At 43.1% G+C, this 21,839-nt stretch overlaps 1 protein-coding gene across 4 annotated transcripts in view; it reads left to right on the forward strand.

The window, feature by feature from the left end:
• LOC139541988 (eukaryotic translation initiation factor 3 subunit C) overlaps positions 1-21,251 on the forward strand; it is a 34,161-nt gene extending 12,910 nt beyond the window's left edge. The window contains exons 8-27 of one of the 4 annotated variants that reach the window (XM_071346944.1): positions 210-337; positions 697-859; positions 1,275-1,378; positions 1,720-1,861; positions 2,468-2,596; positions 2,933-3,026; positions 3,327-3,514; positions 5,941-6,165; positions 7,731-7,922; positions 8,672-8,843; positions 12,306-12,465; positions 12,776-12,841; positions 15,113-15,200; positions 15,390-15,555; positions 16,946-16,990; positions 18,862-18,906; positions 19,103-19,150; positions 19,762-19,800; positions 20,319-20,357; positions 20,699-21,251. In XM_071346944.1, coding sequence (XP_071203045.1) covers positions 210-337; positions 697-859; positions 1,275-1,378; positions 1,720-1,861; positions 2,468-2,596; positions 2,933-3,026; positions 3,327-3,514; positions 5,941-6,165; positions 7,731-7,922; positions 8,672-8,843; positions 12,306-12,465; positions 12,776-12,841; positions 15,113-15,200; positions 15,390-15,555; positions 16,946-16,990; positions 18,862-18,906; positions 19,103-19,150; positions 19,762-19,800; positions 20,319-20,357; positions 20,699-20,886 — 2,421 coding nt within the window. In that variant the 3' untranslated portion in view covers positions 20,887-21,251. The remainder of the gene's footprint in view (positions 1-209; positions 338-696; positions 860-1,274; positions 1,379-1,719; positions 1,862-2,467; positions 2,597-2,932; positions 3,027-3,326; positions 3,515-5,940; positions 6,166-7,730; positions 7,923-8,671; positions 8,844-12,305; positions 12,466-12,775; positions 12,842-15,112; positions 15,201-15,389; positions 15,556-16,945; positions 16,991-18,861; positions 18,907-19,102; positions 19,151-19,761; positions 19,801-20,318; positions 20,358-20,698) is intronic. The other 3 variants (XM_071346945.1, XM_071346946.1, XM_071346947.1) reach the window with 3 other exon arrangements.
• Positions 21,252-21,839: the final 588 nt, after the last annotated feature.

Consider the following 21,839-nt stretch of genomic DNA (forward strand, 5'->3'; position numbering starts at 1 on the left):
TGGCAAGCAGACTCACTTGAAAATTCTGAAAAATTGGGTGTAGTAAGCCAGAAATGTGACATTTCTCTGTTTTGGCTGAGGGGCTGCCGAAACATAAAGCACTAGCATTCTCCCTACCAAGCCCTCTCCCGCCGACAGTCAATCTTTGTTATTGTCCACCATTTCATATAACTTGTGTGTGTAATGACCGTGTACATTGTCTTCAACAGGACAAGGAGGCTTCCAGCAGCAGTGATGAGGATGACGAGGACTGGGACTCGGACACCGCGGAAAGTGGCAGTGGTAGTGAAGACGAAGAGGGCAAGAATGCCTCCATGGCCCAAATCTTCCTGAAGAAGTCAGTCCCTTTCCCTGTTCTTTTCACTACAACATCCTTTGTACCTCACGCGTTAGACTCAATCCACAATCATTCTGTCCCATCACTGCCTGTGTAACTGAACATTGCTCTAATTCTAAACATCCTGCCTCTTGCTTTCATTCAGTAGCTCTCACTCTATGTAAAACCATGCTCTCTAGAGTAGGGGTCAGCAACAGGTGGTATGCGGGCCATATTCAGGCCCGTGATTTCTGTTCTGGGAAGAAATCAGCCGACAACAGAATCTAGTTGCCTACCGCTGCTCTAGAGACGCTTGTCTCTAAAAAGTTTTAGACACTGTCTGACTAATGTATTTACAACACCCCATTCTGTCTCGCCAGGCCCGGTAGTGAGGCAGAGCGACACACCAGCGAGAAGAAAAAGGAGGATAGGAAGAAGAGACACAGGCGGAAGGAGCGCCTGGAGGAAGAGGCAGAGGAAGAGGCCCAAGAGGAGGGTGAAGGCGAATGGGAGAAGGTGAAGGGAGGCGTGCCCCTTGTCAAGGTGGGTGATCAAGTCGTGGCATGACAATACAAAGAGTATCCTCACTACACTTATCTGTATATATGGTTTGTATTCATTAGGCACCAAATGTAAGAAAACTGATTGAAACGGAGAGCGACCACTTGGACTTTACCAACAAACGCTACTTTTCATTTTCCATTGCAAAATGTTCGAAAGCATTTTCTGTTGCGTGCCCAAATGAACACGACCCAATGGTCCCATAGACTTGGGCCCAGAGACATAACGCTTCTGAGTAGAAGTGCTGCTAATCTAGGATCAAGTCTATAGATTGTAATGAATAGACAGAGGGGACCTGATCCTAGATTAGCACTCCTACTCTGAGACACTTTTTTTTTTATACAGACCCAAACCTGCCAGAGGATGTGTGTTGTGTGCTAATTGCTTCTCCCGGCAGGAGAAGCTTCAGATGTTTGCCAAAGGAACAGAGATCAACACAACAGTTGTGGTGAAGAAACTCAATGAGATCCTGCAGGCCCGTGGAAAGAAGGGAACAGACAGGTACAACTCATTTGACCACATTTACATATGCTCTGTCCCAAAATTAGCCCCTAGTCACTTCTCGTTGGCCCTTTGTAGATCTAAAATCCAGGCTGATGGACACAATATGGTATCGGTTCTTCTTAAGACAAAGTTTTTTTGCCTTTCACTGATATAGCACTTTGTCTACAAGGGGACATCCCGTAGGGTTTGGGGGTTTCTTTTGCGACCAGACAAAAAAAATTGAGTTAAAGCCCTAGCCGATATGACACCAACGCCTGAAAAGACTCAAAAACTAACCTAACGCTGTTCCTACACCCCCTGTTCTGTCTACCACCACGTCTACCTTCTGCTCTGTTCAGAGCGGCCCAGATTGAACTCCTCCACGCTCTGGCCAACATCTCCAACGAGAACAACCTGGGTGAGGGCATCCTGGTCAAGATCAAGTTCAACATCATCGCCTCCCTGTACGACTACAACCCCAACCTGGCCGCCTTCATGAAGGTCAGATGCACTGCTGTTAAATGATCATTTGTTAAATGACTTATTGCCAAATGCTAAAACCTTCCTGTTTTTAGTACCACCCATCTGCCTCCTCCATGGATGTGTGGCTATGCTAACGGGACAGGAAGACTTTTCGCCGTTGTCTTATGCGGTTGAGCCTCTTAATTCAGCCACCTCTATGAAAGGATTCCTCATTTGGAGAGAGAGAAAAAACGAAATTTTCTGAGAATCCTGCAATAATGGCTATTCTATCCCTTTTTAATATTGCCCCAATAGTAGTTGGGGGTTAAACGAGTACAACTTGAACTTATTGGACAAGTTCAAGTTGTACTTTGCCCATTTTTAGAAATGTCTCCTCAGAATCGCAATTCACAGTGCCTTGCAAAAGTATTTAACCCCCTTGGCATTTTTCCTATTTTGTTGCATTACAAGCCACTGTATTCACCAAGTACATTAACAAGGAATTTGTTCTGGCAAAATGGTGCTGACGGCCATAAACTCCCGTGTACAGCCCGGATTCTCCTGTATTTGTCCCTGAGCGTGACCCCAATTCCCGCTAATATTCTCCTCATCCCCTTTACCTGTTCCGCACAACCCCTCTCCCAGGCTGACATGTGGAAGACGTGTCTGGACTGCATTGACGAGCTGCTGGACATCCTCTTTAACAACAACAACATATTTATCGGCGAGAACATTGCAGAGGACAGTGAGAACCTGGCCATAGCCGACGCTCAGGTAATTTTCAAACTCTTAACGATAGGTTGATTGAATTTCTTAGAGAATTATTGATTGGTTGGTTACATTTATTTGAACTACTCCAAACAAGAAGTTCCCTCACAGGAAATTAGAGCTCTAATATAATTTCAACATAAATAAATACGTAAACAATCAAGAACAAGCAGTATGTACATTAGAAAAACCTTTCAAATATAACAAGCTTTTATTTATTTCCATGTTGGTCCTTTTGGCAAGAATAGGCAGGCATGGCAAGAATGACAATACGCTTCATGTGATAGGCTACAGTTTTGAAGTAGATTGTCCAACTAAAGTCAGTTTTTCTAACTTCCTCAGCCATTCAGGGTGCGCGGCTGCATTCTGACCTTGGTGGAGAGGATGGATGAGGAATTCACCAAGATCATGCAGAACACTGACCCCCACTCTCAAGGTGAGGCCCATTTTGGATCCACATCCCCCTTTTCACATTAGAGGTCACTTGTGCGTTTGTCAAGGACTAAATTGATACTCACTCACTATAGACACGTATGAAGTAAAATTATTGATAGAGTAGACGGCAATAAAATTCCTATGAACCTGTACACCACAAATTATTGGGATCACTTTTTTTACCTATAAAAACCCCATACCCATAATTAGTGTGTTTCCTTACCACTGCAGTTTGAGCTGATCTTTCACACTCCCTTGCGATCGTACATGATCATTCAATCACTCACTCCATCTCCCCCAGAGTATGTGGACAACCTGAAGGATGAGGGGCGTGTGTGCGGCATCATCGACCGCCTGCTGGGCTACCTGGAGACCAAGGGGAGCACGGAGGAGGTGTGCCGTGTCTACCTACGCCGCATCATGCACACCTACTATAAGTTTGACTACAAGGCTCACCGCCGCGCACTGGGCCTCCAGGGAGAGACCAAGGTAAGGAAACGGACATAGATTGACATCCTTGTCATGGGTACATTAAATATGGCAGCCGGTCCACACATCCTAGAACTCTAATGGTAATGTCTGTTTTAGTCATTCTATTTCTATGGACCCCAAGGCTGCATCTCAATTGTTTAAAATTACTTCATCTCTTTCTCGTTTGAAATTTCTGGATAGGAAAGGTGTAAGCAATATGGCAGATACTCACTAGGATTTTTTGTTGTTGAATATATATATATATATATTTTTATATATACATATTTATATACATTTGTAATGAAAATTACAACAATACTCAATGAACACTTGAACTTCATATAATACATAAATATAATTAATTTAATCTCAAATAAATAATGAAACATGTTCAATTTGGTTTAAAATAATGCAAAAACAAAGTGTTGAAGAAAGTGAAAGTATGAGCCATGTAAAAAAGCTGAAGTTTAAGTTCCTTGCTCAGATCATATGAAAGCTGCTGGTTCCTTTTAACATGAGTCTTCAATATTCCCAGTTAACCTCTGGTAGCGTCCCACCTCTTCAACAGCCAGTGAAAGTGCAGGGCGCCAAATTCAAAACAACAGAAATCCCATAATTAAAATTCCTCAAACATACATGTATTTTACACCATTTTAAAGATACACTTGTTGTAAATCCAGTCACAGTGTCCGATTTCAAAAAGGCTTTACGACGAAAGCAAACCAAACGATTATGTTAGGTGAGTGCCTATTCACAGAATAACACAGAAATATAGATAAAATGAATCACTAACCTTTGATCTTCTTCAGATGACACTCATAGGACTTCATGTTACACAATACATGTGTTTTGTTCGATAAAGTTCATATTTATATCCAAAAATCTGAGTTTACATTGGCGCCTTACGTTCAGAAGTCACGAAACATCCTTTGATTTTGCAGAGAGCCACATCAATTTACAGGAATACTCTTCTCCTTAATGCAACCGCTGTGTCAGATTTCAAAAGCTTTACGAAAAAAGCAAACCATACAATAATCTGAGTCAGCGCTCAGAGCCCAATCAAGACACAAATATAGCCGCCATATTATGCAGTCAACAGAAGTCAGAAGTATCATTATAAACATTCACTTACCTTTGATAATCTTCATCAGAATGCACTCCCTGGAATCCCAGTTCCACAATAAATGTTTGTTTTGTCCATCATTTATGTCCAAAGTCCTCCTTGTTGTTCTAGCGTTCAGTACACTTTCCAAACTCACAACGCGCGGGCAGGTCCAGCGGAAAGTACGGACGAAAAGTTTAAAAGGTTATATTACAGTCCGTAAAAACATGACAAACGAAGTATTGAATCAATCTTTAGGATGTTTTTAACATAATTCTTCAATAATGTTTCAACCGGAGTATTCATGTGTCTTCAGAATTGCGATGGAACAGAGCTCGTTCTCACGTGAATGCGCATGGTCACTTCATGGCAGACCTGACTCATTCCTCTCTCCTTCGGCCCCACTGAACAGTAGAGGCATCAGACAAGGTTCTAACGACTGTTGACATCTAGTGGAAGACTTAGGAAGTGCAACATTACCAATATCCCACTATCTTCAATAGGAGCGGAGTTGAAAATCGACCAACCTCAGATTTCACACTTCCTGGTTGGATTTTTTCTCCAGTTTTTGCCTGCCTGATGAGTTCTGTTATACTCACAGACATCGCAACGAGCCAGGCGGCCCTAACTAGTGCATATACTCTGACTCTGCTTGCACTGAACACAAGAGAAGTGACACAATTTCCCTAGTTAATATTGCCTGCTAACATGAATATCATTTAACTTAATATGCAGGTTAAAATAAATATACTTAAGTGACTTGATGTTAAAGGCATTGATGTTTATGGTTAGGTACATTTTGTGCAACGATTGTACTTTTTTGCGAATGCGCTTTAGTTAAATCATCACCGTTTGGCGAAGTTGGAGTAGGCTGTGATTCGATGACAAATTAACAGGCACCCCATTGATTATATGCAACGCAGGACAAGCTAGTTAACCTAGTAATATCATCAACCATGTGTAGTTCGTTTTTTATAAGTTTAATGCTTGCTAGCAGCCTGCCTTGGCTCCTTGCAGCCAGAAATTGCTTTTGATGCTGCACTCGTGTAACAGGTATCAGTATCCACACAATCCACACAGTATCCTTGTGGATTAGAATGTAATTGGTATCCAAAAAGGCAGATTACCGATTTTGGTATGAACTTGACATCGGCCATAATTAATCGACTGACCTCTGAGGGCCCCCTAAATAGTCAATGGAATGCTTTTCATGACTACGGAGTTTTAGTTGGATACAAAATAATTATTATCCATGAGCTAATGTCATAACTCAATGGGAGGTGAGTACAAGGTTGGGTTATCACTCTATCCCTCTCCACCTTTATCTCTATCTCCTCCCTAGTCTGAGCAGGATGCGGAGGAGAGCGAGGGTGAGGACAGCGCCTTCATCATGGACCGCCTGTGCAAGTTCATCTACGCCAAGGACCGCACGGACCGCATCCGCACGTGCGCCATCCTGTGCCACATTTACCACCACGCGCTGCACTCGCGTTGGTACCAGGCCCGTGACCTGATGCTCATGAGCCACCTGCAGGATAATATTCAGCACGCCGACCCACCCGTACAGGTATGAACACGTGAATGTGGGAGCACACAACACAGCACTCAGGATGTCAAGCTGTTCATACAAGCAGGGACACCCTGCTGGGCAACATCCGCAGGGGTGTAAAATACTACTTTAGGTTTTTTGGGGGGTATCTGTACTTTACTTTACTATTTATATTTTTGACCACTTATTTTTACCTCACTGCATTCCTAAAGAAAATTTACTTTTTACTCCATACATTTTTACTGACACACACATTTTGAATTCTTAGCAAGACAGGAAAACTGTCTAATTCACACACTTACCAAGAGAACCTCCCTGGTCATCCCTACTGCCTCTGATCTGGCAGACTCACTTAACACATGCTTCGTTTTGTAAATGATGTCTGAGTGTTGGAGCGTGCCCCTGGCTACTCGTAAATAAAAAATGTAATGATGCCGTCTGGTTGGCTTAATATAAGGAATTTGAAATTATTAAGTGTATTTTAGCGTTTGCATTTACTTTTGAGACTTATGCATATTTAAAACCAATTACTTTGACTGGGTGACTCACTTAAATTGTTTTATGGTATCCTTTATTTTACTCAAGGATGGGTACTTTTTCAGTAGAGATTAATTTACTTACATATTTTCGGATATTAGTATATCAAAAATATGTACGTTTAATCATTGGAATGTGCTACAAAACGAGGCAACGATGCACTTTAGGACCATGCGGATGTCTCCGAGCGGTCGGGTAGACTGGAGTGTTTATCCGACTGGATAAATGTTTATATAAAATAATATTATGTCTTCCCCTCACTTCTAAAACCAAAGTTGCGACCCTGCTAATATCACATACACTTTGCTTTATCTGGGGCTTATTCACCATCTAAGGAAGTGGAAATTCAACTCATTATCTAGATCACTAAATATAATAAACTGCTTGTTAGATTAATTACAACTAACAGTACATTTAATATCCTAAACTTTGCCATGTACTACCCAATGATGTCTATATAGGCCTATGCAATCATCAGAAATGGCCAATACGCGCTTTGCCCGATCCGAATCTCAAAGATCCATACCAGTTTATTTGTTCTAGAAACGGTGCTAAAACACTATTTAGAGTTGAGAAAATAAACAAACACATGTAATACCTACATAAAGCTGAGACCTTCCTTTCCTCAACTGTCACAACAGTAGTTCCTTTCAAAACCGTTCTTTCTCGCGATTGAATTTTGAAAAGTTGCGCAATAAGAACACATTTTCTTTCTCGGTCTACTCGATGTGCTCAGGGGGGAGGGGGTGAGTCGCTCCTGCCAGCGAAACAGGGGCAGGGCAGACACTTTTATTGCAGGGATCAGGATACCCCTGCTTGACCAAATCAAGCTTTTAGCCACCCCAAAAACAGAAAGCCTTGTAAAGTGATCAACTAGAATTTGCAGCTCGTACCGGTGCGACCAAGAAAACATTGAACTTGCACAACCAAGTCAGTCTCAAAATTTGACTAAATTATTTCACTCTGGGGCCCTGCACATAAACTGTGTACACCCACCCACACAGACTGATAGAACTCTGTGTGTGTGACCATGTCTCCCCCTCCAGATCCTGTACAACAGGACCATGGTGCAGCTGGGGATCTGTGCCTTCCGCCAGGGCATGATCAAGGACGCCCACAATGCCCTGCTGGACATCCAGTCGAGTGGCCGTGCCAAGGAACTGCTGGGCCAGGGCCTGCTCATGAGGAACATGCAGGAGAGGAATGCAGAACAGGAGAAGATCGAGAAGAGGCGACAGGTAAGCTACGGCTTGGCTAAGCTTAACTCAGCGGAAGAAACTACTGGTAGACTAAGGCTAGGATAGGTTGAAGCCAGCAAGCAGAACAGTAGAGGTTTGAAAATACACTACAGGTAGCCTAGGCTAGTCAAATGCAGAGCAGAAGAGACGAGCGGTAGGCTAAACCCAGCAGAACAGTTGACAGGTAGGCTAAACCCAGCAGAACAGTTGACAGGTAGGCTAAACCCAGCAGAACAGTTGACAGGTAGGCTAAACCCAGCAGGACAGTTGACAGGTAGGCTAAACCCAGCAGAACAGTTGACAGGTAGGCTAAACCCAGCAGAACAGTTGACAGGTGGGCTAAACCCAGCAGAACAGTTGACAGGTAGGCTAAACCCAGCAGAACAGTTGACAGTTAGGCTAAACCCAGCAGAACAGTTGACAGGTAGGCTACGCTAAACCAAATCAAGCAAAAGACAATGCAGGTATGCTAGGCAAGGATAAACCCAGCCGAGCAGGAACCGATTGAGAAGAGACGACTGGTAGACCAATTTTGGCTAGACAGACAGGTAGGCTACGCTAAACATGTGGGCTAGGCAAAACCCGACCGCGTAGGTTCCGAGCTGTAAAGCCTTTGTCTGGAAAGATTAAATAAAGATTTTCATGTTTGTTTAGGGTGATGCCTGTTTTGACTATTGTACAGTATTACACTGATGCACTACACTGACTGGGGGTTGGTTTACGTGACATTGTTGTCCATCTTGTTCCAGGTGCCCTTCCACATGCACATTAACCTGGAGCTGCTGGAGTGCGTGTACCTGGTGTCTGCCATGCTGCTGGAGATCCCCTACATGGCGGCCCACGAGTTTGACGCCCGCCGCAGGATGATCAGCAAGCAGTTTCACCACCAGCTGAGGGTGGGCGAGAGGCAGCCCCTTCTCGGTACGTACAGTAGACTGGTGACAAAGCAGGGTTGTGTTCATTAGGCCCCAAAATGGAAGAAAACAGACTGAAATGGAGAGGGACTACCTGGACCTTTCCAAAGGTTTTTATAAAGTTTTCCGTTGCGTGCCATAATGAACTCTGCCTAGTTTAGGACCAAAGGGTGGGTGGGCTCAAGTAACTCATGCCTAAAAAAAGAGACAAGACTTAAGACGGGCAAAAAAGGTTGTTTTATTTTGATTGGCCTCAAATATCCAGTAACCCTGAGATATCAACACAGTGATTATTTAGAGATGTTGTGGTGGCCGGGCCGGGCGCCTGCAGGGTGAGTGTCACTTGAAAGGTGTTTCATCCGACACAATGGTGCGGCTGGCTTCTGGGTTAAGCAAGCGTGGCTTGGCATGTCATGTTTCGGAGGACGCACGACTAGACCTTTGCCTCTCCCGAGCCCGTTGGGGAGTTGCAGCGATGAGACAAGATCGTAATCACGAAATTGGGGAGAAAACGGGGGTGAAATGTAGCCGAGCTCTACCGCGCATTACTTAAAGAAGGTAAGCCTATGCAACATTAACCTATTAAAAACAGTAATGTAGCAATGAGGTTTGTACAGTAGGCTTCAGGCCCAATACATTACCGCATATTGGCTTTGCTTCAATTGCCCTACCAATGCATTGTTACTTGTGAGGCACAGCTGAGTGTACATACGTTTAAATCATTTGCTTTTTATTTTACTGGGCAGATGGTGCCTGCATCTGATGGTCAGTGTCAGCGGAGGGAGAGCGCAGCAGACTGAGGGTCCGCCTCTCAACGTCCCTCCGCTGACACTGACCAGAGGGACACCGTCTTCCAGCTGATGGTGAAACTACAGTTGCACCTCATTATTTCACCGTCTTCCAGCTGATGGTGAAACTACAGTTGCACCTCATTATTTCACCGTCTTCCAGCTGATGGTGAAACTACAGTTGCACCTCATTATTTCACCGTCTTCCAGCTGATGGTGAAACTACAGTTGCACCTCATTATTTCTGCCTCATGCACAAATTCATGTTACTCCTATGAACCCTGAAAGTGAAATATTCCTCAGTAGTATAATGACCCAAGCCACTAATAATAACGCAAGCCTATCGATACACTTTCCTACTTCCTTCACATTCATTGCAGTGCTCGTTGTAGCGCGAATGGAAGAAGGAAGAACGTGCATTTTCTGGCTTATAAAAGTGTTGACAGTGTGGAGTAAGAACTTAAACACGAACTCATAAAAACCGCAGCTCTTTGCTGTATTTGTTGAGTCTCTAATCATGGTTTTGAAATCTCGCCGTATCAACTTTGCCGTAGCTTTCTTTTACGCCTGCTATGTTACTGCAGACCCGGTAATCTGAGCCATCCGATTGGCCAGTGGTAGGCCTATAGCGCACTTGATTTGCTTTCCGGGTCCACCAGTAAGGCAAAGTTTGTACCTTCAGATGTATGAAGTGGTTAAAAATCAGAACATTTCGCCTACCTGGCACGCAGGGCAGCTGAATCTGGTGCACCTACCGCCAACAGTGCGAGACGATTACAAAAAAATTACACCGAAAGGCTTTTTTTTTTACTGAAATGTTTGGCGATCGACTAAATGCCTTGGAGATGGGCCAGTCGATCTCAATTGACCGGTTGGTGACCACTAGTGTAGTTTATACTCCAAAATGAAACACATTCAAATATTCGCCTTTGAGTGGGGACTGTTATTATGCTAACTGCTACGCTGCGTTCTATCCACTAGTCTGGGAGAGAACATTTAGCCTAGGTGACGCTGTTGGTAAATTGCTTGGGTAGGGCGGCGGTATCTTATACTGTTTGATTTTGAATAGCCCAGTAAAGTTTTTATTTGTAATAATTAATAGGCTGACAGTACCTTTAGGTACAGATTCTCACCACTGTGCGTTTCCATATCCTCTCTCCTTCATTCTTTTCTTGAGCGTGCAGAGATGGGGGGGGGGGGGGCTGTCAACACTTTAGCAAATGTTTTGTTGTGAAAACATGTTGCTATCGACGTTCCCGAACAGATTTCACTTGGGTTTCCCCATTTTAAGCTGCAGGAACATGATTGGAGAGCCCATGGCCTACAGAGTTTGGGCGGGATTTCACCTGTCGCGCAGCGAGTGGCTGCATACTCCTCAAACAGCAGTTGATGCGTGACGTGAAATAAGAGCTCTAATAAGCACAGACATATCTATATACAATCCTGTGTAAAGGCATAGTTTTTAATTTTTATGGTTGCCACTAAAAAAAAGGAGGATCCCACCTGCTACTAGGCTATATTTATTACTCCGCTCCGCTGCTATAAAACCCGAGTTAATCCGGTTTAAAACGAATTGTGGGAAAGTGGTCTCCATTCGCTATTCGAGTGCATACGGATGACATGTCTTTTTTCCCCCTGCCCATTTAATAATGGGCCATTCTAAATCCAATACATTTGACAAGATTACGTTGAGAGTAGTCCGATGGGTGAGAATATGATCACTTGAAGAGAGAACCGCGTGTGCAGCCTGAGTCACGGGGAACCTTTTTTTTTGCTACTTTTTCAAATGGCCCATTAGTCTCATCGTGCAGCCCATATGTTTTGATTTCTACGACATAATAAGGTTTGCATAATTCATAACTGAATTAGCCAAGTAACTCAATCTAGCATATAGAACCTGTTTAAAATTATCTCTTTTCCGCTCAACATTTGCACTTCATATGCACACGCTCCGGACTGGGAAAAATACATGTTCTATTTTATACCGCTAAGTTCAATTATATTATTCCAACTATAAAAGCATATAGAATAAAATAATGGCAGTTTATACCGTTTTAAAAGCATTACAATACGTTCACATATTTCACAACACGCTGTGTGGCCTAAGGCCCCTACTCCACCACTACCACTTCTACAGTACTGAATCCATGTGTATGTATAGTGTGTGTGTGTATATGCATGTGTCTGTGCCTTTGTTTGTTGCTTCACAGTCCCCGCTGTTCCATAGGGTGTTTTTTTATTTGTTTTTAAAATAACTTTTACTGCTTGCGTCAGTGACTTGTGGAATAGAGTTCCATGTAGTCATGGATCTATGTAGTACTGTGTTGACATCCCCAGGAAGTAAATTAGTAAATACACCAATAAGAAACAGTTCTAAACCTTTCTGCCAATAACTAGTTTTCGGGGTTCCCCTCCCCACTCAGACCACTCTCTCTGACCAATTTCTTGCTTGAGAAATTGCTATTTTTCTAAGCTTTTTTTTTTCATCCTTTTTGACCATTTTAATAGAAACAAAATCACAGTAAGGTACTTAATGGTTACCCAGAAATGATTTGATATTGAGATAAAAATGGCTGCATTAGACCTTTTTAAGTTAAGATTGTATTGGTACTTGTCTGTACAGACACAACAATAGACATACAAACACTAAACAAATCCCTCCCTCTCCGTGCATCCTCCAGGACCCCCAGAGAGCATGCGCGAGCACGTGGTGGCGGCCAGCAAGTCCATGAAGATGGGCGACTGGCGCACCTGCCACTCGTTCATCATCAACGAGAAGATGAACAGCAAGGTGTGGGATCTGTTCCCCGAGACACAGTGTGTACGAGAGATGCTCGTCCGGTGAGTTTTTCGAAAATTGACAATAAATAAGGTCTGCATCAACACCCCTCTTGTTCAACTGTCCCTAGTTTGATCAGTAGTCAGTATCAACCAATCTCGGCCTGGAATGGTTTAATAAAATGAATTCAATCAAGATCGTCAAATGGCTAATAAAACACTACCTTTTAGTAGCTTTCTTTAGAAAAATGTAGTTGGTTTTTTCACTATTACTATAATTGGTTATTTCATGACTGAACTAACGTTTCGGCAACCCAGTGCGTCCTTCAGAGGTAGCATTACTGTAACGTTTCCTGATGGTTTGTGGTTGCAGGAAGATCCAGGAGGAGTCTCTGAGGACGTACCTGTTCACCTACAGCAGCGTTTATGACTCCATCAGGTAATAACTTTTAAGACTGTTAGAGGTTGTTTCCCAGCTACAGATTACACCTAGTCTTGGACTAAAAAGCACATTTAGTGGAGATTCTTAACTACTGTAGCCTGGTCCCCGACTTTGTGTTGTATAGCCAACACCAATGACCATGGAGATTACTATAGACTTGTTTCAAAAATAGCCAGCCTTCCAAAATCCCATCTTGTTCACTTGACTATTTAAGTCAGGCGAACTTCACATTTTGGTTTTTGCCAAATTCGGCGTTCACATTTGATTGGCTTTAAGTAGATATCACGTTTCCTTTCAGGAAAGGAATTTTGTTGTCTGGTTTTGTCCGTGTCTCTGTTTTAGTAGCCTGTGTGACATTCGTTTGTATCTAATGCGTGCTAGTTTGTTGCAAGTCGGACATCTTTTTTTGGAACTCCACCCAATGCGAAATGTACCGTATTTTCATTTGAAGGTTGCGTCATTAGATTTGGGGTTGGGTCCCCAGAAATTCTGGTGCAAAAAAAATTGTCCCTGCTGGAAAAAGGTTAAATACCACCGGTTTAGCCTATTTGAGCTTGACTGGCACAGAGCAGTAAAGAACAGAAAGCAGGAGATGAATGTGGGCTGGGTGGAGCAGAGAATTCCACCAAAACAGTGCAAAATGTCCAGTCAGAAAATACTTTCACTCTGTGTTTGTCTTGTTTGTTGGACGCAATGACACTAGCCTATAGCCTAAACATAATTTACGGACACTCCATCTTGTCAATTTTTTTTTTTTAATGTAGCCAATATTCCCTTTTCTCTCCATTCGATAGGCAATGAATATGGCTGAAGGCTACCCTTCATAATTTTATGCATGGCTTTCTCCCGATCAAACAATGCAATGTAACTGAGTAACAGTTATGTGAAGTTCACAGTTCAACAGTTCACACTGCTATGCTTTATCTTGGCCAGGTCGCAGTTGCAAATGAGAACTTGTTCTCAACTAGCCTACCTGGTTAAATAAAGGTGAAAAAAAAAAAAAAACAGTTATGTGAATAACCTAAAAACTTAAGGTAACCAGAGGACTAATAATGAGAGAGAACAAACAATATAGGCTATTTTATTTTACCTTTATTTAACTAGTAGGCAAGTCAGTTAAGAACAAATTCTTATTTTCAATGACGGCCTAGGAACAGGGGGTTAACTGCCTTGTTCAGGGGCAGAACGACAGATTTTTACCTCGTCAGCTCGGGGATTCGATCTAGCAACCTTTACTAGTCCAACGCTCTAACCACTAGGCTACCTATTAGTCCTCTGGTTACCTTATGTTTTTTTAAAAGTTATTTTTAGGTTATTCACAACTTTGAAATGGAACTGTTACATTTTATTGTTTGATCGGGAGAACGCCATGCATAAAACGATGAAGGGTAATTTAATCAAGTTTACGCTTATTAAGAAATAAATGATTAATTCTCCCGGGAAAATCCCTCCATGCGAGGTTAAAAACCAAATGGCCAATAGCCTATCCTCTTACTAGGCCTATCATAAAAGGTTTAAGACAACTTAGTTATGAACAGATAAGCTACTGTTCCCAAATAATCTAGCCTGCACGGGTGTTGTGGCTTTCAAAAAGAACAAGAGAGAAAATCTCTTAATCACAGCCCTATGAGAGAGAAGTAAAGCAATTATACAATTCTGAAAATGGTAGACTGCTTCTATGCAGACAGTGATTTAGGTCTATAATCTAGCTCACCACGACAGCCCGTTCCTCATCAGACAGTCACTGCTCCGTGTGCGCGCCCCACACACACGCCTGTTCTGCCCCTCCACCCGAAAGGAATATCAGAGAAGATTTTTTCCATTGCCTGCACGTAGCCTCTGCCCGGGCTTTCAACATTCTTTCCTCATGATTTGTCTCGCTGCGTTCGATTTCGTGCTATAGCCCAGCTGTCGTTTTTAGATGAGTTTTTGTACAACACATTTTTAATTTGGGGGGGGGCAGCAACGGGGTCGATTAAGCATTGTGCATCACAATGTTTTATGGGTGCATAATCACAATAGGACAATGGTTGACATCACCGTCTAACAAACTCCTTCGCGGAGTAGTCTTCCTTAGGTTATTTCCCCAGGCTTTCAAACTAATGTGAGAAGCCTGGGTTTCCAAGGCGACCATTGGTTATACAGCACAAAATGGTCTGGGACCAGGCTACATCTACTGTGCCTCCTCATATAATTGTCTAACCTGTTTAAAGAATGGATAAATACAATTCAGACATTTCTTCTTCTCCCCCCCTCTTTGTGTGTCAGTATGGAGACGCTGAATGAGATGTTTGAGCTGGAGCTGCCCACAGTGCACAGCATCATCAGCAAGATGATCATCAACGAGGAGCTCATGGTAAAACCCACGGCGTCGGTGATCTCAAAGGGCTGTGCGTTGTCGTGTGTAGATCGTACAGCCCCATAGATTTAATTAAGCTAGATGATATGATGTATGAATATGAAGGTGTAATATGTACATGTCTGTGTCTGAATGGCTTTCTCCTGTGTATCTGTCTGTCCGTGTGTGTCATGTCCCCCCTCACAGGCGTCCCTGGACCAGCCCACCCAGACTGTGGTGATGCACCGCACAGAGCCCACCTCCCTGCAGAACATGGCCCTGCAGCTGGCCGAGAAGCTGGGCGGCCTGGTGGAGAACAATGAGCGCATCTTTGACCTCAAGCAGGGCGTGTATGGTGGCTACTTCAACAGAGGTTAGTGGGGCTGACCCATAGAATGCATGCAGACCTGCCAACCTGCACGCATTTTGCCTATCATACACACATTTTGAGGCCAAAGTACACTATAATGAAAAACTACCTCAACTAGAAGCCTATTTTTGCATATTTTATCACGTTGTTTTTGACTCGACCATCTGAAGTTGATCAGAGGACTTGGCCAATCAGAGGACTTGGGCATCTCTAGCTCTCCAACCCGCCCCAATAGTCATAGTAGTTTTCTCTCAAGCTGGATGGCAGCACTCCACTTTGTCTGTTGATACCGCTGATGTGTGAGGGGGTGGGGCTGTAGGAAAAATGGAGAACCAACTGTTTGCCAAATACATGTTCCAAAATTGTATGTGTTAGTCAAGTACATATCCACTATTTCGTAGTTGGCTCCTTAGCTAAGGCAGTTAGTTGACTAAGCCAGAACACTTTCTTGCCCACACATGCTTTGAACCCGGTAATGGGCGTGGGCGCGTCGACGAGCAAGGAAACGTGCCCGTGTGGCGGAAGTTCAGTGGGCGTCGCTGCGTGGATGGAAACAGACAGGGCTGTTCAGCAAGTTACGTCAGGCCTAATAATCTATGCTAATGAATGAGTTGTTGCTCTGTCCTCTTGATATAGCCGTATGTCACCCAGTAGGCTGCTAATAACGGGATAATAGCCTAGTCAGTTCACCAACGACGACAAGGCATGTTGAATGAATGGTAGGCTAGTAGTCAGACCAAACTTGACATTGTCAGGGATGGAGATCTGAAAAAAGCTACTATAGGTCTAGTTGTTTCATATTACAATGAGCCTACAGTAAGCATCCAGCAAATGCATTTTTCAGAGTTTTGTCCCCAAACAAAATTAAGACGGTTTACGACTATCCACATATTTAATAAGAATGATCGTTACCCCTAAATTGTACCTAAAATAATTGAGACGAGCTCAATTTCATTTAGGATCAAACAGGACTTCTGTGTTGGCGTCATGTTTTTATATAATTTTGGACTGTTTCAGGAAATGGCAGTTACAGGTTTTTCAAAAATGCTAAATGCTCCAACTTCGGACCTCCCCTCTACCCAACCTTAGGCCTACATCAGCACAGCCTTGTCACAAAATCCTAGGGAGAGCCCTGATTTTGTTAATTTGGACGCATGGAGTAGACTGATATGCCTTACACCTACATAGTCCCAACGATCACAAATACTAGCAAACTGATTATGTATCAGTATTTTGTTTAAATATGAAGTATTTTGTTTAAAAATGAAAATTGCCACTATACCACTTACTGAATCCTCTTGGTGCCTTGGGACACGACACAAGGCACCTCATACCACAAGTAACACCGACTGTAAGTGATTTGTTGGGCCCTGTATGTGTGTGTCTCTCACAGATCAGAAAGGTGGCTACCAGCAGAAGCAGGGTGGTTACAACAGAGGTAAGTGTTTCTTCGTACCACTGACCACAATATTATCCTTAGCCAACCTGCATGTTTCTTACTGTAGATGCATCGCAGGAAGCCGCTGTCCTGAATGTTTTAAGTTATCCCCCCCCCCCCGAAATTGAAAGTTAATTATGATGCATGATTTATTGAATGTGTTAAGATGTTTGAGTGTATTGCCTATTTCACAGTACGGGGCCCGGCCAAGCTGTATTGCGATGGCCTGGATACACATCCACTATAAATCCTGGAAGCGTGCTGGAGAGAATGTGAAAATAAAATGTTAAGCTAGCACAATACAAGTATGGCTGGCACGATAGTGTGAAAAAGATATTGGTGTGCATGTGCGCCTGGAGGCAATAGACATATTTTATTTCTCACACGATACATATGTACGGCGCATTCGGAAAGTATTCAGACCCCTTCCCCTTTCACATTTTGTTACATTACAGCCTTATTCTAAAATGGATTCAATATTTTTTCCCCTCGTCAATCTACACACTACCCCATAATGAGCAAGCGAAAAACATGGGAAATTCAATAGATTGGACATGATCCAGGCTGTATCACATCCAGCCGTGATTGGGAGTCCCATAGGGCGGTGCACAATTGGACCGGCGTCGTCCAGGTTTGGCCGGGGTAGGCCGTCATTGTAAATTAGAATTTGTTCTTAATTGACCTGCCTAGTTAAATATAGGTTCAATAAACAACGATAAAAATATGGAAAGGCACACACCTGTCTAAGGTCCCATGGTTGAGGTCGAAGGAATTGTCCATAGAGCTCCAAGACAGGATTGTGTCAAGTCACAGATCTGGAGAAGGGTACTAAAACATTTCTGCAGCATTGAAGAACACAGTGGCCTCCATCATTCGTAAATGGAAGACGTTTGGAACCACCAAGACTCTTCCTAGAGCCGGCTGCCCGGCCAAACTGAGCAATCAGGGGAGAAGGGCCTTGGTCAGGGAGGTGACCAAGAACCCGATGGTCACTGATAGAGCTCCAGAGTTCCTCTGTGGAGATGGGAGAACCTTCCAGAAGGACAACCATCTCTGCAGAACTCAACCAATTGGGCATTTTATGGTACAGTGGCCAGACGGAAGCCACTCCTCTGTAAAAGGCATATGACAGCCCGCTTGGAGTTCGCCAAAAGGCACCTAAAGACTCTCAGACCATTAGAAACGAGATTCTCTGGTCTGATGAAACCAAGATTGAACTCTTTGGCCTTAATGCCAAGCATCCCGTCTAGAGGAAACCTAGCCCCATCCCTACGGTGAAGCATGGTGGTGGAAGCATCATGCTGTGGGGATGTTTTTCAGCGGGAGCGACTGGGAGATCCTTGATGGAAACCTGCTCCAGGGCCTCAGACTGTGGCGAAGCACACAGCCAAGAAAACGCAGGAGTGGCTTCGGGACAAGTCTATGTCCTTGAGTGGACTGAGCCTGGACCTGAACCCGATCGACCATCTCTGAAGAGACCCGAAAATAGCTTAGCAGCAACACTCCCCATCGTACCTGAAAGAGCTTGAGAAGATCTGCAGAGAAGAATGGGAGAAACTCCCAAAATACAGGTGTGCCAAGCTTGTAGCGTTATACCCAAGAAGACTCGAGGTTGTAATCACTGCCAAAGATGCTTCATCAAAGTACTGAGTAAAGGGTCTGAATACTATGATATTGTGTAGATTTTTATTTATTTAACCATTTTAAAATAAGGCTGTAATGTAACAATCTGGGAAAAGTCAAGGGGTCTGAATACTTTGACGGCACTTTATATTTTGTATGATTTTAAAAAAAAAATGTGTTTGTCTACTCCCACGCTCATTGCATGCCACAGCTGTGTTTTCTAAACTGTTTTCACTGTACGGTTTCAGACCAGAGAGGCAGTTACCAACAGAAGCAAGGCGGTTACAACCGAGGTGTTTGAAATAACTGATTGAAATGCATGATTGTCGGAATATTATGAGAGCGACTGTATTTGTCATATTTCAGTGTTTATGTGAGTGAGAAACAAATAGTATATGTATGTAGTCAAATGTTTTTTTTATCCCCTTTGTGTGTGTGTATGCCCAAGACGTGTCACAGCTGTGTGTCTAAACTGTTGTGTGTTTTCAGATGGTCAGAGAGGTGGCTACCAACAGAAGCAGGGAGGTTACAACAGAGGTGCTTATGACCCAATTTATACCTCCTCTATTTTCTAATGGAAGTCTTTTTTTGGGGGGGGGTGTCCTGCTATTTTTAAAGTCACTATCAGTGAGCAGCTGTCCCCTCTGTCTATGAATGATAAGACATCTGGATTTGACCCCAGGTGGCGGCAACAACTATCTTTTTCACGTCTACCTTTTAAAGTGTAATAATTCCATGTAATGTATACCATCACAGTAATATGCGTTGGTTGTCTTTAGGCAGTTCTTCAGAAACATTGGGATACTATAAGTTAGAATTTCTAAGAACACAATGTATTTTTTACTGTACTGTGTACATACTGTGTCATTGTTTTTTTGTGTTTAATACATTTCAGCTTTGGATTGCTCTAGCTAAAACTATGAAACCGAAAGAACATGTATTTGAACCAAATAACGGCTTCTTGCTATGATGAGATTATATTATATTTTTTACCTAAGCCCGCATGCAATGTCTAGTGACAAACACCTAAAGAACACAAATGTATAGACATTATAACTAGTTATAGAAGTGCATAAGTAAGTGGTGAATTATATTGGCCACATTGAATTGTGGATTTGCTCGTGCTTACAGTTTCTGGTTGGTTTCAGATGGCGGTGGTTACCAACAGAGGGGCGGTTACAACCGAGGTGCTTATGAACCATTTTATACCACCTTTATTTTCTCTTATCAATTTTTCTTCGGTTTATTCTAAAAGCCACCTTCAGTAAGCTGCTCTCCCCTTTTTCTCCCGTTCCGCAATGTCCGAGCCTTGGGCACTATTAACAGTAGTCTAGAACCAATGGGATTTCATGCCTACAGAATAAAAATGTAAAAATCTACTTTTTTAAGTACTAACTCCGTTTAATATATACCATTGTAATATATATATATGTTTGGGTATGTTTAGGTAGGTCTAAAGAAACCGGTATTTCAAACCTATTAACTTTATTTTTCTTTTGGGAAAAAATAATTTTCTTTGTGGATCGCTTGAGCTAAAACTCTGAAACAGAATGAACATGTATTTGAATCCAGTAAAAAAAGTACCTTTAAACCTGCATGGAAATAAAAACAACTAACCACTGCATAAGCAGCAATGCAAAAAAAGTCATTTGTAGGTTATACTGGACATGCCTCGCTGATGTTTACCATTTCTGGTTGGTTTCAGATGGAGGCAGTTACCAACAGAGGGGTGGTTACAACCGAGGTGCTTATGAGTTTATGCCACCTTTATCCTATAAATATCCGAATTTTACTTTAGTTTGTTTGTTAAAGCCACAGTCTGTGACCTGCAGTCCCCTCTCATCCTCCCTCCATGCCTGAGCCTTTTGGCTACTCTATCCCCCCCCACACGCGCACACACCATTCTCTCTCGCAGTCTTTCACTTCTGTTCTTCGCACAACTTGTTAGTATTAGCCCACGTATATTGTGATATGTCTAGTCAGCTTATTTTGTCTGGACATTGTAGTGTCACTGTTCTGTTCACATTTTCCTAATTTAATCTCTGAATCGCTTTTTTTTGTCTCCATCTCTGGTCCACTCCACAGACGGAAACAGAGGAGGTGGTGGTGGCTACCAGGGCCAGAACAGGGGAGGCTACCAGGGCGGCGGGGGTTACCAGGGCGGCGGGGGCTACCAGGGCGGCGGGGGCTACCAGGGGGGCGGGGGCTACCAGGGAGGCTACAGGGGGGGCTACAAAGGTGGCTACCAGAACCAGGATAGGAGAGACTACTGAGCCAAAGGAACCTGGTGTAACAGAGCCAGCCAGGCTTCATTCCAAACATCATCTTGGGTTACATCACTTGACATTGCTCCTCTACTACACTATTCTCCAATTGTACCACATTAATCAGCTTTCCCTGCTTGAAAACTGTCAGCTTCCGTATCTATGAATACTTTGTAGTGTAAACTCTCTATTGAATACTCTTTTTGTCGAGTGTGAATGATTTTTCGACTAATTGAGTTTTTAATAATTGTGTATTGACAAGATTACTGCATTTGCATTGTGACAGGTTTTCTTTTGGCAGTGTAGTCGGGGCAGATGTGTCAAGTGACGTTTTTTCCAGTGGTAACCTGCGAAATAAACATTTATTGAATGAATACATGCTTTGACTGATTCTTTATGACCATTGTTACATCAAAAACATTGTCTAGAAATGGTAACGACTACAGCATCTGGTGTATGTACACACATTTTCAGTGATTGCTGCTTGATCTGCTTTAATCTTTTCTGCACACATTAATTGGAGTGGGCCTAGGGATTTCTGGGATAATGGTGCTGTTGGTCATGACGAGCCTTTCAAAGCACTTCATGGCTACAGACGTGAGTGCTACGGGTCGGTCGTCATTTACGCACCACAGGGACTATTGTGGTCTGCTTGAAACATGTTGGTATTACAGATTCAGACAAGGAGAGGTTGAAAATGTCAGTGAAGACTTGCCAGTTGGTCAGCGCATGCTCGGAGAATACGTCCTGGTAATCCGTCTGGCCCTGCGGCCTTATGAATGTTGACCTGTTTTAAAGGTCTTACATCGCCTATTGAGAGTGATCAGTCGCCCGGAACAGCTGATGCTCTCATGCGTGTTTCAGTGTTACTTGCCTTGAAGCAAACAGAAGTAATTTAGCTTGTCTGGTAGGCTTGTGTCCCTGGGCAGCTTGCAGCTGTGCTTCCCTTTTGTAGTCTAATA

Source organism: Salvelinus alpinus, chromosome 17, assembly GCF_045679555.1.
Source record: "Salvelinus alpinus chromosome 17, SLU_Salpinus.1, whole genome shotgun sequence".
NCBI lineage: Eukaryota > Metazoa > Chordata > Actinopteri > Salmoniformes > Salmonidae > Salvelinus > Salvelinus alpinus.